The sequence below is a fragment of the Cygnus atratus genome, chromosome 1, assembly GCF_013377495.2.
Source record: "Cygnus atratus isolate AKBS03 ecotype Queensland, Australia chromosome 1, CAtr_DNAZoo_HiC_assembly, whole genome shotgun sequence".
Classification (NCBI taxonomy): Eukaryota; Metazoa; Chordata; class Aves; order Anseriformes; family Anatidae; genus Cygnus; species Cygnus atratus.
The window spans coordinates 116333069-116349421 of record NC_066362.1 but is presented as its reverse complement, the minus strand read 5'-3'; the positions used below and the strand labels follow the sequence as shown (position 1 = coordinate 116349421).

At 42.9% G+C, this 16353-nt stretch overlaps 1 protein-coding gene across 3 annotated transcripts in view; it reads right to left on the bottom strand.

Annotated features, from left to right (window-relative positions):
- The window catches only part of AGPAT3 (1-acylglycerol-3-phosphate O-acyltransferase 3), a 94585-nt gene that overhangs the window by 15473 nt on the left and 62759 nt on the right, over positions 1-16353 (bottom strand). For all 3 annotated transcript variants that reach the window (XM_035546002.2, XM_035546003.2, XM_035546005.2), the window contains 3 exons: positions 5411-5637; positions 555-724; positions 214-375 (listed from right to left, as the gene is read on the bottom strand). In XM_035546002.2, coding sequence (XP_035401895.1) covers positions 214-375; positions 555-724; positions 5411-5588 — 510 coding nt within the window. In that variant the 5' untranslated portion in view covers positions 5589-5637. The remainder of the gene's footprint in view (positions 1-213; positions 376-554; positions 725-5410; positions 5638-16353) is intronic.

Genomic DNA, 16353 nt, shown 5'->3' with positions numbered 1-16353 from the left:
AAATGCCTTTAATTACCAACAGGAAAACAGAGCCACACTTTACAAGCATATCCCAAAAGACCTCCTGAAACAGAACACATTTTCCATGACAGCACGTGAGGAACAGAAGGGAGCAGACCTTCTCCTGATATACAAGGCTACTGTACCACAATAGTGCCACCTTCACCATTTCATTTCCAGCAGTCGATACTAGCGGAGGAACCCGACACTTACCCACATATATTCAGGATAATCAGCCAAACGTTTTAATCCTTCAATAACCGTATCTCTGTCTTCTTCCCATTTCCTTTTGCAGAAAACAATCTCAAGGAAGTACCACGTCCAGCCAATTAGGGGCACATACAGTAGCTCTCTCTTAGCGAGAACTTTGGAACTCTTGGAGAGAAACAAAAACAACAATCCAAAAATGTCATTTGCTGATGTGTATCAAACAAAAGCATTAAGGTTAAGGTGACGGAAAACTGATGGAGTTTTATCTGGAAAACTCTACGTGCATGGGTTTAAAATAGACCCATAGTCCTTCAGATGAAGGGAAAGCTCATGGCACCACGTACCCCGAGTACTCCAAAGCGTTCTGTCATAGTCCAGCCACACAAGAAGTCAATTTCAAAGTTGTGATTCAAGATGATGATGACGTGCTCTTTCCCAAAGGTATTCACAGTAGCCTCGTCAGAGAACAAGGTGCACTCTGTGCCTGACCACCATTCCAGCAGCATTACCAACTCTGACAAACATGGTGAAGACAGATGAGTTAGAGGTGATGCTTACAGAAAACGTTTAGCATTTAGTCTCCAGCCCCATTCAGTGCCTGGACTCTTCTGGCTCCTGACAACACTGTCGTCATCTCATCCCAATCCAGTAGGGATTAAACGAGAGATTGTACAGGTATAGACCAAATCACAACGCTATCCTTAAGCAGCGTTTAGGGAACTAGATATACGCTTTATGAATACTTTAACAAGTTTTTAATGGTGGCAAATTCGGGCACTGTAGTATGAATGTGAAATTTCATGATAACCAGAAAAAATACACAAAACTTTATACCTGAAAACAGGCAGTTGAGCTGCTGATTGCTCCACTAAATGAGTGCACTTTCTCCCAGGCGGAATACAAATTATGCATAGATGCTGCCTAATGCTTTTACTCAACATGAAACAAGCTTTATGGAAGTAAACAGAACGATAAAGGGCTCTTAAGTGCATATGATGTCACAGGTCTTCTGCAAGAGATTTCAATATTAGGACTCTTATCATTCTATGTTATGGTCATCAACAGAGTCAGAAGCACCAGAGAATCAAGCTAATTTATCAAAATACCTGTGCAAAGCCAGGAATAGTAAACTACTTCATTCTTGCACAGCGAAGAATGAGCCCTTTCCCCTGTCTTCTCCAACTTTTCAATATTCCGGTGTCTCTTACTCCACTCTGCACATTTCCTTCATTATTCACTCTTTTTATTTTCCACCTCCATCTGTTTCATCTTAAAAAGACCCTCCATTTAAATTCATCACACATTTAGTGTAGTTGCTATGGTTAGCCTATTTATCTCATTTCAGTACAACAAGGCAGATGGAAAGTATTGCTGGTATCATGGGACATCTATAAAAAGTATGAGAATAGTTCATTCTCCCAGTAGGAAGATTTGCTTCCATGCAAACTGTAGTCATTGGTATTTTCTCATTTCAGTAAGTTACAGATATAATCAAAATTTGGTAGCACAACTACAGCAGTTAAAAATTCCAGCTTTTCTGATGTTACTATGACAAATATGCAGGGCCTAGATATGCAGAACTGGAAGGAGACCTCTCAGTTCTCCACATCTACATGGTTCTGCCACCCTGTACTCCAACTTCCTGTCGGGAGGCCCTGGTTTTGTAAAATGGAGCGGTGCCTTCCTGCACAAGGGCTTCTGATCAGCGTGACCACAATTCACAGTATTCTACCTTAGCTGCCAAGTAAGAGTGAGTCCAATTTTGCACCACATCAATGAGAAGGCAAACACACTATCTAGGTGAATAGTAGGGAAAATGATCCTAACTTGCCGAAGCTACATAGCTTCTTCAGATTAGTTATTCAGATTGTATTCCTTGTGTGACCACTTATCTGCCAGGCTATTCTCCTGTACTGTTTTCGAGACTTGCTCATTTGTGAGGCATAAAAAAATTTATGCAATTTGCTGATCAAGAGTGTAACCCTGGTTGACTGGAATTACAGCAGAAAAAAGAAAGCTTTATACCAGCTAGAAGTTATTTTTTTTTTTTTTTTTTTTTTTTTTTTACAGCTTTGTCTCCTTTGGGAATGATGTTATGGCTTACCTTTCTTGCTCTGATTATGCTGGCTTAGTGCAAGGGGAAAGAGGACAGCAAGAATGCCCTCAGTTTAGAGCTATGCTCTTCCAAGTAGGTGTTCAGGAGAATGGAGTAGTGGTACCAAATTGTAATACTCCAAGCAATTTCCCCTTCTAAACACCTCCAGTATCTGCAACAGATACTTCATTTTCTTATCAAGAATAAAATGAAATGGGTCTGTTTTTTCCTCAAGATCAGGTAAAAATTCTGCAGAGGCAGGTGTGGATGACTTTCTGCAAGGTATTCCTTGTACTATGTATTCCAAAATAGTGGAAGAAGCTTTGCTTAGAGATCTCAGAGTTCACACTGAAAGAGGAGGGTCGATGAACCAGAGAATTAATATAAGGAAACAGATGTCCTTTGCAAGTGTACTGATAAATGATGTAATTATTATAACAAGGAGTGGGTTCATTTCCTTTTTTGTGTGTGTTTGTGTGGTGGTGGTGGGGAAGTTAAGATATTTCATGTGTACTGATCCTGTCAATGATACAGCAAGACACTATTTCTAAGCCAAGAGAAGGTAAGACATGCAACATTTGGGATACTCCATATAGCTGCCACTGAGAACTTTACTACAGCAAAAACCCTTCTTGCCATCTAGATTCCAACACACCAAAGCAAGTGGTTTTATGACTTCACAAGCAATCCAGAAACAAAATAAACAAGAGGCACAATGCATCTCTTGGCTTAAAGCACTAAAATTTGAGAGACTGTTTTTGGAACTGGACTAAACACACTGCTATTCAAAGGCATGAGTCATCTGAAAAGAGTTGACACAAGAAAACTTGGAATACAGACTACCCTTCATGAATTAAATATGCAATGAAGTACTTTTAGCCCAGAGTCTGACAAAAATCCCCAGCACCAATTTACTCCAGGAAGGCCCTGGCAGGAAGGATGGGGAGGAGGGGATGCCACCTCACTAACAGACAGAAGTTTGAGCTCACTAGTCTGACTTATCCTTAAATATCTCAATCACAGCCCCTCCAGATGACTTATTTCAGTGCTTCATTATTTCTTAGAAAGTTTTCAAGTGCAACACATCCCTCTCTTGCTATCTTTACTTTTCTTTCCCCAAAGGTCTGCCATGGACACTGGGTAGAGTGTATCTCCTTCCCCTTCTGAAGCCACGTTTTATGCATTTAAGAAGAAATATAGTAATAGAGCCTTGTTTTCAGCGGAGACACACACACACACACACACACACACAACCACCTATATATCTACTCTTGCACACCATTCCTTTGCCAGACTGGCAGAACAGCTTTTGTGGAAGACAACTACTGTAAGGAGAGCTCCTACATGAAAATTCTCAGCCTCAACCCAAACAGTTTGGAGCGAGTGACCAAAATGTAGCATCTAGAATAGAACACCAAGCTGTAGGTTCACTGCGAAAGGTTTCCGTATAATAGAACACATTTCATTATGAATGGCAACAGTTGAACTGCTACACTTACACCACTTATTTCATTATAAATCACAATTGAAGTGCATATTCTGTCAGCTCTTCCACTACAGGCCATCAGCCCTCTGCAATCCCACGTAACATTTACATTAATTTTCACAGTTTAATTTCTCACTCGTTTAATTTTTAATAGGCTATACACAAGGGGTTATCCTAGGTGCAATCCAATTATCTACTCAACTTCTCCAAACCTTTTTGAACAACAGTGTAGGGTATTTTCAGTGTATACAAAGTACAGATAACGGCATTTAAAACATGCTTTTTCCACACACAATGTTAACTTGCAGAAATCAAGGGTGTGAATCTACAAGCCTTACAGGCACAAGCAGCACGCATCCTCTGAAAAAAGACTACTTGTGCAGCAATAGTTTGCAGGATGAGATCAGGTTTTGAGTTATTAAAAAGCACAAAGAAATTCTTACAAGCAAAACAAAATCCCATACACCTCCATCTCACGCCCCAAGCTAATTTTGAAGTTTCTGTCTATAGCTTTTTTCCATTACAATACCTTTTTCTCCTGACAGTTTGCCTGCCACTCTACTTAATTTCCCTTCTCCTGTGCTTCTTAGACAGCAGTCTAAATAGGTAGAACAAAAAGCACAGGAAGGACAAAGACAAAAACCTTAAAAAGCAACCAAACTAGATACTTTGGAGCATTTTTATTGGTAGTACTTCACATTGATGACTTAAATGTGGGTGCCTGTCAGTGGACTGCTCAATTGTAATTTAAGTACTCATTCAGGTGACGCATTTATCCAAAGTGGGAGTTGGATGCTGAGCACTAAGGTAAGTGGCCATGCATACTGGGAGAAGATGGAGAATGGAAATGTATAAATTCATTGGATGATTCACTCCGGAAATAAGAGGTGACGTTTGGACTAAGGAGCCTTCTAAACATTCATTTCAGAAATCTGCTGTCCTGTTAAGCTGTATGAGGAAAAAGAAAACCATCCACAGGGACGAAGTTTTGCAAAGGTCTTAAAATGGGAAATCAAAGCAGCTGAACTCACTGCAGAGCTCTCCCACAGGCAGAAGATGAAAACTGTTTACAAGAAGAGACATAGGTGTCATAGATGAATACTGCAGGGCATAAGAAGAATGCAGTTGTCACACAGCCCAGCTACAAAAGCATTTACACTAGATGTTTAAGACAGACATCTGTCCTTGCAGATCACACAGTCAACTTGTGCCCCTAAGTAAGTGGTCAACATAGCACCTACACCAAATACCTGAAGCAGTCTCTGAATTCCTCTTTCTCCCATTGCTCAGCAGTCTCTGATGCAGGACAATGATGGTATTGATCGGCAGTTTCCCACCAAGCAAGGTAGTGTCAGGGTAGCAAGGAGCTTTACTATCTACTCCTTTTATAGGACAGAGTGACAGTACGTCTCAGTCACTTGACTCCTGTATGTTTTCCCAATATTTCAGAAAAGATGGCTGCTCTGAATTGCTCTGAAGGAGTCTACTTAAAACTTAGCAGTTCTCTCTGTTGTGCATGCATATACATACATGTGTTTCTTCCTTAAATTAACAAAGAGCAATCGAAGACACCCCCCCTTCCCATCCCCAGACCTCACGTCTCCTTCAAGCATACTCACGGCTCCAAAGCGAATAGGCAAGGCGACAGTTTACTCGTCGATAAAACTGCTTGTTTATGGGCCAGAGGACTAGCGTGCATAGTTGAATGAAGTTAATGATCAGTCCACTCACAACAAAGACGAACCCAATGAGGAGGTGAACTATGAACTGGGTCTTCAGAAAGGCAATGAAGCCCATGATAACCACTCAGAAGCGTGTGCAAGGGCCGTCACTCAGAATAATTGTCCTGAAAGAGAAAAGAAAGCATCTAATTGAGCCTGGATTTACAAACCCTGGGGAAGGGAAAAACGGGAGCACTAAAATAAACAGTCCATGCAACTTCAGCAACAGAAACCCAGCCCTATAAACCTCCTCTCCGAGCCTGCCTCATTCAGGTCTTCACACAACAAATTGGAAATGATTTGCACCATCAGCAAAGATTGGAATAAATCTTTACTTTCAATTTACAGCCCACTAATAAGATTATTGTTAGCTGAAGACGAATCTCACCCTCTCTTCGGACAAAGATCATACAATTGGACTTAACACTGGAAGAAACACAAAGACACGTGCTCACAGGGAACCACTCAAGCCCCCACGAGCCAATAAGCTGGGCTGCAATTGTGCCCTCCCTGAACTGCAACAGGAGCTTCATCCCTCCTGCACCCAATAAACATGGGTTTATTCGTATGCCATGCCTCCAGAGCCGTGTAGATGAACTGATGCCCTCCTGGCCTGCCTTCAACACCAGCGCTCTGTGCACACTTCTTCTGAATAAGCACTGAGTGAGGGCTGCTGGGCTTCAGAGGCTTTGTTCTGCACGTGCTTTGACTAGAACAGCGCAGCAGCCCATCTGTAGAGCAGGTTCTTCGCCCCACAGCATGTTTCATGACGAAAAGAGCAGGGCTGGTCATTATAGCAGCCACCTGGCAAGCTACAGCATGAAAAAAGAAGTTCAGTATTACCACATTCAAAAACCATGCTGGAGCAAGTTTAGTAACGTCTTGCTTTGTCAAGCCACAGTTCCACAATCAGATATACTAGTTAGCGCGGGGGAAAAAAAAGAGTAAAATAATAAAAAGTCCTTAGGATAAGTAGCAATATAAACTCAATCTGTAAAGAGCTTTGGCACAGAAAATTACCTCCCATGAATTAGCCAGAGCATTCCCTCAGGCACAGGCCTCACCTATACCTGATGCAGAAAGCTGGGTGACGTGTGAACCAGCACAAAGTCATCATATCTTAGACAAGTATGACACAATGCAAATCCCACCAGTACATATGTAACCCAACAAAATGTTTTAAACAAGCCATCTGACTGAGTTTATTCCAAACACCACGCTATCTGGCACTGTTGGGTACTAGAAGCCCTTTAATGAGGCCAGCCAGGCTGTCCAGACAGGCTGTCAAACCACATACTTTATGTCTCACCCAAAAAGTAAAGGCATGACCCTCATTTTCTGCCTCAGCCAAAGTTTGCTGAAAGTATTCGTGTTCTGTCATCGCGAGTGCTGCAAATGACCAGAACCACCAGTAGATGGTAACAAGCACACTTGACAAGCTGAGCATCCAAAAGTGATGCAGAAGTTCCCAAAGCCTGAAAATAAAGTACCTGCTAGCTGTCAGGAACCAGATGCCACCTGCTTACATGATGGTGCTATTTATAAAACTCAACAGCAATTTAACTTGGGAGAGCTTGTTTTCTTACTGTCTCTTCTACACCTCAGTTAGTGCCTTTCATGCTGTGTCCAGCCTTTTCACAATTAAAATCTGTTTGCATCATTAGTAATCTAGCCACTTCAGAAGCACATTACAGAGGAGGAAAATCTGTTTCAATATAGCAACTATTGTGCCTACCACAGAAAGCAAAGAGTTGAAAAAGCTGATACTGAAGCTTAGGATGAATAATCTAAATTCTCCCAGTGTTTTCCTATAAGAATGGAAGAAACATTTCTTCCACTAATAAATTACTTTAAGAACAGCTGTTGGGAAGCAGAAACTCACATTCGACATGAAGCAAGTGGAGCTCTCCTTTCCTCTCCCCTCCTTGAAGAGCTGCAGGGTACATTTGTCTCACGCAGCCAAAACCCCACACCGCCGCTCCCACACCACGCAGGAGGTACCTGTGGTACCCGGTGTTCGACTCCCTAACGCAGCAATGGGTTCATTTGTCTTTCAACTAGCACGTTCTTGTCACAAAATCATAGAATCAGCTAGGCAGGAAAAGGCCTTCAAGGTCATGTCCAATGACCAACCTGACCTACTGAGTCCCATCACTAAATCACATCTCTTAGCGGCATGTCCACATGTCTCTTAAATACCCCCAGGGGTGGTGACTCCACCACTCCCCTGGGCAGCCCACTCCAGTGCTTGGCCACCATCTCTGTGAGGAAATTCCTTCTATATCCAATCTAAACCACCCCAACTCCCAGTCCAACCAAGCCTGAAAGGAACAGCTTCCCTCTCTCTCTCTCCACACAGATATTTCTTTGCTGGTGCCTGTGCCCATCACACATGTCACTGTTCTTACTACCTTTCAAGGCACCGCTTGGTCCCTTTCAGACAAGGGCCAAAGTGCATACAAACAGCAAGGAGAACAAGAAAATTTCAAGTATTATCCTCAAATAAAGTGGTTTGGCTGTACTTTCATGCCGCCTTTGCTTTGAGCAGAGTCTGAAGCGTGCTGCTGGTTGTCCTTTAAACTAAGGATGTTGCTGTGTTAGACCCAAAAGAACACATCACTTTTTACCCAAGGGGAAGCTGGAGACACTGTGGCATGTTGCTTCTCCAGCTTTCTGCGTGTGGAAGTAGGATTTATCACCCTTGTGCTCTGGGCATCGCCTTGCTCTGGCAGGACTCCAGAGCTGCATGGCTCTGCCTGGGGACACGGCCTGGCTGCCTCGTCAGCCCGCACCCCTGGGCACGTGGGGACTGCAGGCCTCAGCGGTACCACAGCCCAAGAAGAGCTGATGTCCCTTTTGCGAGTCACTCATTTAACAGCACTTTACCTTTTAGTGCCTTATCTTGCAGGGTCACTTGACTTTATGAAAACCAGAGACCACTCCCCACAGTATTATTCTTCTCCAGTGAGAAAGTTCCCAAGTGCTCTGCATCTTTCTGAGCTCCCACCCTTATTTATACCACTCTCAACTAAAGGGCAAGAGCTGTGTCTTGAGGTTCCTCATTCACATGAATTTGCTGGTATCTTTAAGATGCTTCTTGCCTCTCAGTAAAAATATCATCTTTCTCCTTTACCCAGCATTCTATATTCATGAATGTCCTAACGATTAACCTGCTCTGAGACCTCCACCTCTCTGTTAAATGTGGCTGAAGTTTGCCACCAAGTTCAAAAGCCATTAGAAAGGAGAATGGCAGAGACAGCAAGATTGCATCAGCCTCATTTCATTATGAAATCAGCTTAAAAGACATATGCAGCATATGCACTAATCACGTTACAGCCATTTCAAGAAATATGAATTTCTTTGTGAACTCAAAAGTGAAAATTAAGCCATTAATCATTCTGTACGTACAGTATTTCCAGTTTTAACTCCAGGCTTTAATTCATTTATTGTTGCCATGTTGTACAACCCTCTGAAATTCATAAGGTATGCATGAATACGAGCGTGAAATTACAAACTGGTCCACCAGTTCTAATATTCCAGCCCAGTGAGAATTCCCATGCTTGACAACCACAGAAGCTGCTGCAGCCAGTCCTTACATCTTTAGCCATTTGTCTTCAGTTTTCTGAGCATGCTCTGTTTCTATTCCCCAGCTGCTTCTGCTCTACTGTACCATATTTATCTCCACTTATGAAACTAATTACTGACATCCTTTGCTCTGAACATGTTGCTCCCACCCTGAATTCTAGTATTTTACCTACCTCACATTTTTGCTAGTTGAGAAATCACGTGAAACCCTGTGATACTGAATTCTGCCATTTGCTCTTGTATTTTTCATGCTGGGTCTTTTAAGCCTCCTTGACGTTTGTATGACCTTGGCAAACCCTGTCTATGAAGAAAAACTTATAACGTTGCAAATGAAAAGCGGTACAAAAGGCACTTTGTTGGCCATATCTCATCAACAGTTTCCTCGCCGTTTTTCAGAATTCTACAAACTCTGCTTACTGAAAACACCGAAGGAAAATTAAAAAGCTATTTTTTGTTCAAAGTGAGGACGATTTGTTCCATGAGCTGCTTTGTGTGGATAAGCAGGACAGGTATGAATAGCAGCAGCCAGGAGTTGATGAAAACTTCTCGCAGTATACTTTCTACTTTCCAGTTTCCCCTAGTGACTCACTTCGCTTCTAAAGCCAGCTATGAAAATTAGTACCATAAAGCATCCTTTCCCTTACCTCCCTTTACAAGATCAGAAGATCCATGGGTAGTAATCAGCTATCCAACAGTCAAGGCAGAGATGTGACGGAAAGCATATAATGCCACCACCTGGCCCTGTTTGGTGGATAAATTGAAGTAAAGGTCCCAGTCTCATCAACCTCGCATCTCTCAGAGGTACTACATTGCCATAGGGGCAGTGAATTATTGTCCTGGACATTTCTGGGACACAACACGCAAGAACATGCCGGTTATTTAATGAGTTGTGTTGAATGCTTACAAGTTACTTTCTCAGTTATCTCTAAGAAACCTTTCCCTTGCAGAATATACAACGCTCTTCTAGCTAAAAGCCAAAAGAGCAGTGGCTATCCAGCCTTTGAAGGTGTAAAGATACAATCACAGCAAACATTCCCACTGTAAGAAAATGGTCAGGAAGAAAGTAGGTAATCGATAGTCTTCCTCTTCATCCACTGCACCACATTTCCTTCCAGGATAAGGAGCCTAACCCACACGATGCAGAAGAATTACAAAACCAAAAGGACAGTAATTACCCAGGGTTTTGCACCAGACTTCAACGAAGCAATCTGAGGCTCCTGCCCACTCTGCCATGTCACCACTAAAAGCAGTCTCCCCTCAGGCCTGATTTATTTTAGAAGTGCAGTTTTGTAAGAACCACTGGCAACAAGAGCTATGTAAGTAGCTAGAAAACAGCTTAAATCAACAGCAGTTAGTCAGTAAAACTAGAAAGCAAGTGAAAGGAAATAAGGGGTAAAAATAGTTTTGGTATCCATTTGAACAGCCTGTACTAAGGATTCTCCAGATATACTGTAAAATAATAGACTACTACTCAACCACATCCCAGACGGCATGACATACTATCTGCCATAGACCTAGCATTTAAAACGTAAGCACGGCAGGAAGATTATCTTAGTTTCTGATATGATATAGATTTAATTTCTCTGCACATCCCTCAATGAAATGAAAGGCTGGTTCAGAGTTCATTAAAAAATCCTGCTTGTCATGAATTTCCAAAATCAAGGTGTATGGAAGAGAACATTACACCAAACTCTGGTCACAAAGATGCAGATTTGTTTCCAAGTTGTGAGAACTACAAATATGACCTTAAATAGAAAAAAAAAAGTTGCTGAATTACCACCGTGAGAATTTATTCCTTGAAATTTTGTCACTCTTGGCTTTGAAACAGCAAGACACAGTTTCTAGAAAAGGTTAAGAGTGAAAGATTATCTCCACTATCTGTCTCAAATACGTTCAATTTAATGGTCTGGATCTACAACCCATTAAATCACAGAAACTTCCAGTATTGTCAATAGGTTTGGCTCGGTATCTTTAGAGATTTTTGATGAGTTTACTGGTGAGATTAGTCTATTTACAGCATACAGGAAGACTTTTGCTTGACTCATCATCCTAATGAGATGCTGGTATATCAAGGTCAAAAAAAAAGCTGTGTACATTGCCCTGACATTCATCATCATTTAATAGGCGCGCAGACTGAAGAAATTACCTGGAGAAATTACCCGTAGCGGAAGAACATGAAATAAAGCATAGCAGACAACTCTAGGCATGATGTGATGGTCACTCTGGACAACAGCAGTCAGAGCAATAAAGCTTTCTGTAAACATAAGAAACTGTTACAAGATCAGAAAGCAAGCCACATGAGGTACTCACACCCTCAGCAGAAACACCAGTCCCCTGCTCCTGCTTCCTCCACTCTTTGCAACTCTTTAATGTTATTATTACAAGACTATGAACTTACTATGCTTCAAGAGAGAGCAGGTTACAAAATAAAACACGGCAGTGAATAATTTCCACATACCAGCGAGCACCGCTGAGGAGTGACCACAGAAAGCCACCTTTTCACCTCATAGTCCCACTCTAGGAGATGGCCCAGCTGTGGGGCAGCCTTTCTATGCAGTGCCATCTGCTGAGTACCCCACCACCCCCTCTGCCCTATGAAGAACATCCAGAAGAGTCCTATGGGACTTCAGCCCAGAGCCCCTGCCTGCTTTTAAAACGTGGGGCAGCTTCCTATCAAGATATACATCACTCAAAATAAATGAATAAAAATCAAGATAACCAGTTGTTTAACTTGTATTTTAGAGACAGAAGACCACAGACAATGTGAACAAAGTAGAGAAAAACATTCGAAAGACTTGATGGAACCAGAAGGGGATAAAGCAGCTCCTGATACTACTTATCACTGCACTGGAGGGGCAGCCTTCCCTTTCTTTCCTGCCCTAAATGAAATGTTATCAGTATGATTAAGTCTCCTCGCTAGCTGCAGAAAGCACTGTTAATGCCTCTGCTAGAGGTGAAATTATATTTTCTTAACTTGTTGCTACAGCATTACAGCTGCAAACACAAACAATATTAAAATGGCTATTCTCCAAATTTGATTTCAACCATTTCCTTTTATTGTACTCAGCGCATGCAAAAAAAAAAAAAAGAGCAAGTACGCACAAATTCAGTTTCTGCTTAACATACATCCCCAGTTAGCTCAGCCTCTATTTAAACAAATGGATCAGATAACTGAAATGAATCCTGACTTGCTTAGAAGAGTGCTGACCGCAAGGCAGCCACCACAAGGAAGAACTGCTTGGGAAACCTCTCTCATCGCAGGCATCTATCTGTGAAGAAAGCAGGGGTATTTTTGTAAGTATTTGCTCATGACATGAAAACTGGAGTGATGGTGTTGCAAGTTCACTGGGTGAAACCAGCCCAGATGACTTCAGTGATGCTCAGCCCAAACAGTGAACGCAGGTGACATCATTTTTTCCATAGTGCACTTTGCTGCAGCTGTGAGACACTACAGGATTCTCGTTTTTGCTGTCCGGTGACAAGGCCTGGCTGTGCGTGGATGTACGTCAAATTTATTTCAGGAGGACAAAGAGTCTTAAGGTTTAGAAAACTCAGGACAGTTTCAATTACAACACTTCATTCACAACTGCTTGTAGGTGTTAGTGTGCCGGTTCTCCCCGTACACACGCAACACCACTTGCCATCTTTCAGTCTGCAGTCTGGCACTTTCGCTTCACTATAAGCAATGCTGACAGGGTTTTTTTTTTGTTGGTGGTGGTTCTGTCAATCATTTTTTCCTAAAACTGTATTATTACAAAAAAACTTAATTGCGTGTAAAATTTAGAGTAGATAATTTGAAAACTCTGCAAACTTGTCGCATTTCTCACAGGTACACATGGGCTTATGGGTATGTACTTAGAGATACTTGGAAGAGCCCTTGCAGAACTCGGCCTTAAGAAACCATGCCTTAAATGTGAATGTTATTAATTACAGAGATCTACCAGACTGCAAGCATTTGAGTTCAAATTTGAGTTCTGTGACCTGCTTGCTATCAAGAAGAAAAATAACAACAACAACCACCACATATAATTTTGTTCTGTGTGGTATACAACTAGACTCATTTTGAAAACCAGACAGACAGATGTTACTCCTGGTTTCATCTTTAATGGAAGGGGACAAGCCAACAGTTAAGGGCAAAAAATATAAGTTATTCAACTCTGGTTGACTGAACCAGAAAGAAATTGCTCTTTAGTAAGCCTTACTGCAGTGCAGCTAAGCTAAACTGCAGGTGAAGGTGCACATTTTAATGCACCAGCTTCCCAAAGGGTGCCTGTGGTCCCACACCTCTCCTCCATGTGGAGTATTCCTATGGGCTACACGGGGCTTGTCTTTGCAGCACCACAGAAGTCAACCTCGCAGATATTACCTCTCTAGAAGAAGTGAGTAGGCAGCCTCTGCTGCAGAGGCAGAGATGTAAGAAAATCAACCCAAGGCAAGGGGGACTCGTGTTCTCGCAGCCTTTGGCATGGCAGGGCACAGTGGGAAGGGATGCCTCCGGCTTTCGTTCAGGGAGAGGGGAAAAAACAAGGCCGCAATTCGCAAGGGAAAAAAGAAAAAGGAAAAAACAGGGCAAAAAACAGCACAGAGCAAGATATTTGATGATGCAATGCATGAGCTTGAACACTGTCTGTATTCTGTGTATTTTAAGACACAAATAGGAACTACAAACAGCTTTCCAAGTTCCTCGTGGCTCCGGACAGGCAGTTAAATATGACTCTGCCAGAGATGGCTGTTGAACAACTTTTGCCAGTCTTGCTCCTCTTAGGAACTTGTAAGCTTCCCCCTACCCTTCTTTGTTTGTGGGGGGCTATTGGTTCCTCTTTGCCACTGTAGCCAAAGCCCAGAAGTTCCTGTTCCCACAATGGGAGACCTGGGGTGCAAATCCTTGCTAGCTCCCTGGTTCCCTCTCTCCCTTCTCTCACATCACACCCTCCTTTTTGTTGCACATCCCAGCAGCTTGCTGGCTCTGTAAGGCGTCCCACTGCATGCCACGGCGCTGCTGTGCCATTCAGCCACTGTGCCCAGCACTACAGGCACTGCCCTCCCATTAGGGTCTTCAGTCAGTACGTCAACCCCAAATCCTGAAAAATGTTGTCAAGTTTCCAGATCACACAGGCTTAGGGAGTAGAAGCAGGCTGGGAGAAGCTCTTGGACAACTTAGCACGCTCCTGCAGGTCTAACAGTTCCACTTCAGGTCTCCGACTGACAGCCAAGTAATTTCTGTCCCCCTAACAGCTCGCTGCAATCTCATTCTGAGTGCAACAGCAAGGTCTTCTGCCCCGTTTCAAGTGCAACAGACAACAGGCAATGCTGGGATGTTAAAATTAACTTTTTAGGTGTTTAAAATCATGCCACCAGGATGCAATACCTGCCATGCAGTACCGGATGGGATTTCTCCCATTTAGCACCATCTAGGTGCTAAACGCTCCCTCTCTTTTCCCAGCACGGTTCACTCCTCAGTGGGATCCCAGAAAGTTTCCGGGGCATCTGCAAACACCTTGCACCTCTTCACCCCCTATATGTGAGGCAGCGGGTACCTGTGAGAGCCAACAGCTAGATGGAGCTTACTGCATGGCTCGGCAGCAGCTCACACAACATTTAAACGCTGCACTTGCGATAAACGAAACCGCCAGCAGCATCACAAAACATGCAAGCAGTTTTGAATGCTTGCCATGAAAAACAAGCCAGCAAACCTCTAACAACCACGGTATCTGCACGCTTCTGACTTGCTCCCAAAGTTAAACCGGAGACACAGGAAATCTTTTCCTTAATGACAACAACGTACAGCTTTAGGATGCTGTAGATGTAGAGCAGGACCCCACAGGCACCTATCGATTGCCCGCTTGCTTGCGCTGCGCATGCTTGCTGCTGCTGGCAGGTGAAGCTTCCCGAGCTGCGACTTACCAGCTTGGGCACAGTGCCACAGTGAGGTGGCTTTAAGGCTTCTGGGTCTCAGCTGGCCAAAGTGGAAGGTGGACAGAGTGGAACAACAGCCTACAGCTGTCCATGCAGATCTGCTCTGATACCCCTCTTAGTACCTCTTGCTCAAGCCTCAGGAGGAGCTGAGAGACACCTCTCTCTCATAGAAAGGAAATGATATAAAATATTTCTCCATCACACAGCAGCAGGATTAAGTGCCTGCAAACACACACGCCCAATCCAATGGCTGGGACTGGAAAATGTTTCCACATGACAGAGGGCCCCAGACCCCTGGGGAGGGGGAGCAGGAGCCAATCTACTTCTCATTGGACCTGTCTTAGCCAGGTCAAGCACTCATGCTTTGGATGCTCTGGAGGTGTGGCAGATTTGGTGGGTAACAGTGTACTAACACCCTCAAACCGGGCTCCTCAGCTGGTCTCAGTATGGCAAAGCAGAATTCCACACAGGCATGGTTTTTAAAATAACTTTGCTACAACATATATATAACATGCAGAGGATTTATCAGCAATCTCCAGAAGAGCAGCTGTAGGCCTCACAGACTTTCATTTTAACCCAGGAGCCCTGCTAGCATATGGGAGGAAATGGTCTGTACGTAATTACCATTGTAATCAGGGACAGGGTGCGAACTGCAGGTTAGGAGAGCATGGACTCCACAATTTACACATAATGTCACAAGGCTGGGCTGGCCATAATAAACGTTCTTATCAAGTCAGCACATTATTTATTCCATCACACTGCTGTTTACATGCCTATGTGAATGCTACTGAGTATCTGTGATCCCATAAATGTGTGATAAAATTTGCATTTTGACAGAAGCATGAATCCTTTTTTCAGGCAATGCGGCAAGAATATCAAATCTTTTCCCTTTCCACAGAAGTAATTGATGTCATTTGAATTTCTCCTGTTCAGCCAAGGCACAGATTATCAAATACACAGTAATAGGAAAGTCAGAATTTATCTGATCTATACTCTCTTCCAAAAGGACAAAAAGTAGTAATTCTTCCCAACTCTTAAATGGCTTGGATCCGATCCTTGCTTTACATTTAACTTCACAAACGCTAAAGAAAATATACCTGTGATGGATTTTCATTTTATCTGACTTTTGTTCTCTTCAGCTCCCTGCTATTGTGTCATAAATACCTTGAATACTGGGGGCATGGTTCCACTGGCCAGCAATGGTGCTACCAACAGTGCCAGAGGGGCTCAGATCCAGCACCACACACACACACATGTACAGAAATAAAGCTCAGGCTTTTAGTTTGATTTCTAAAAAAAAACAAAAACAAAAACAAAAACAAACAAACAAAAAAAACATT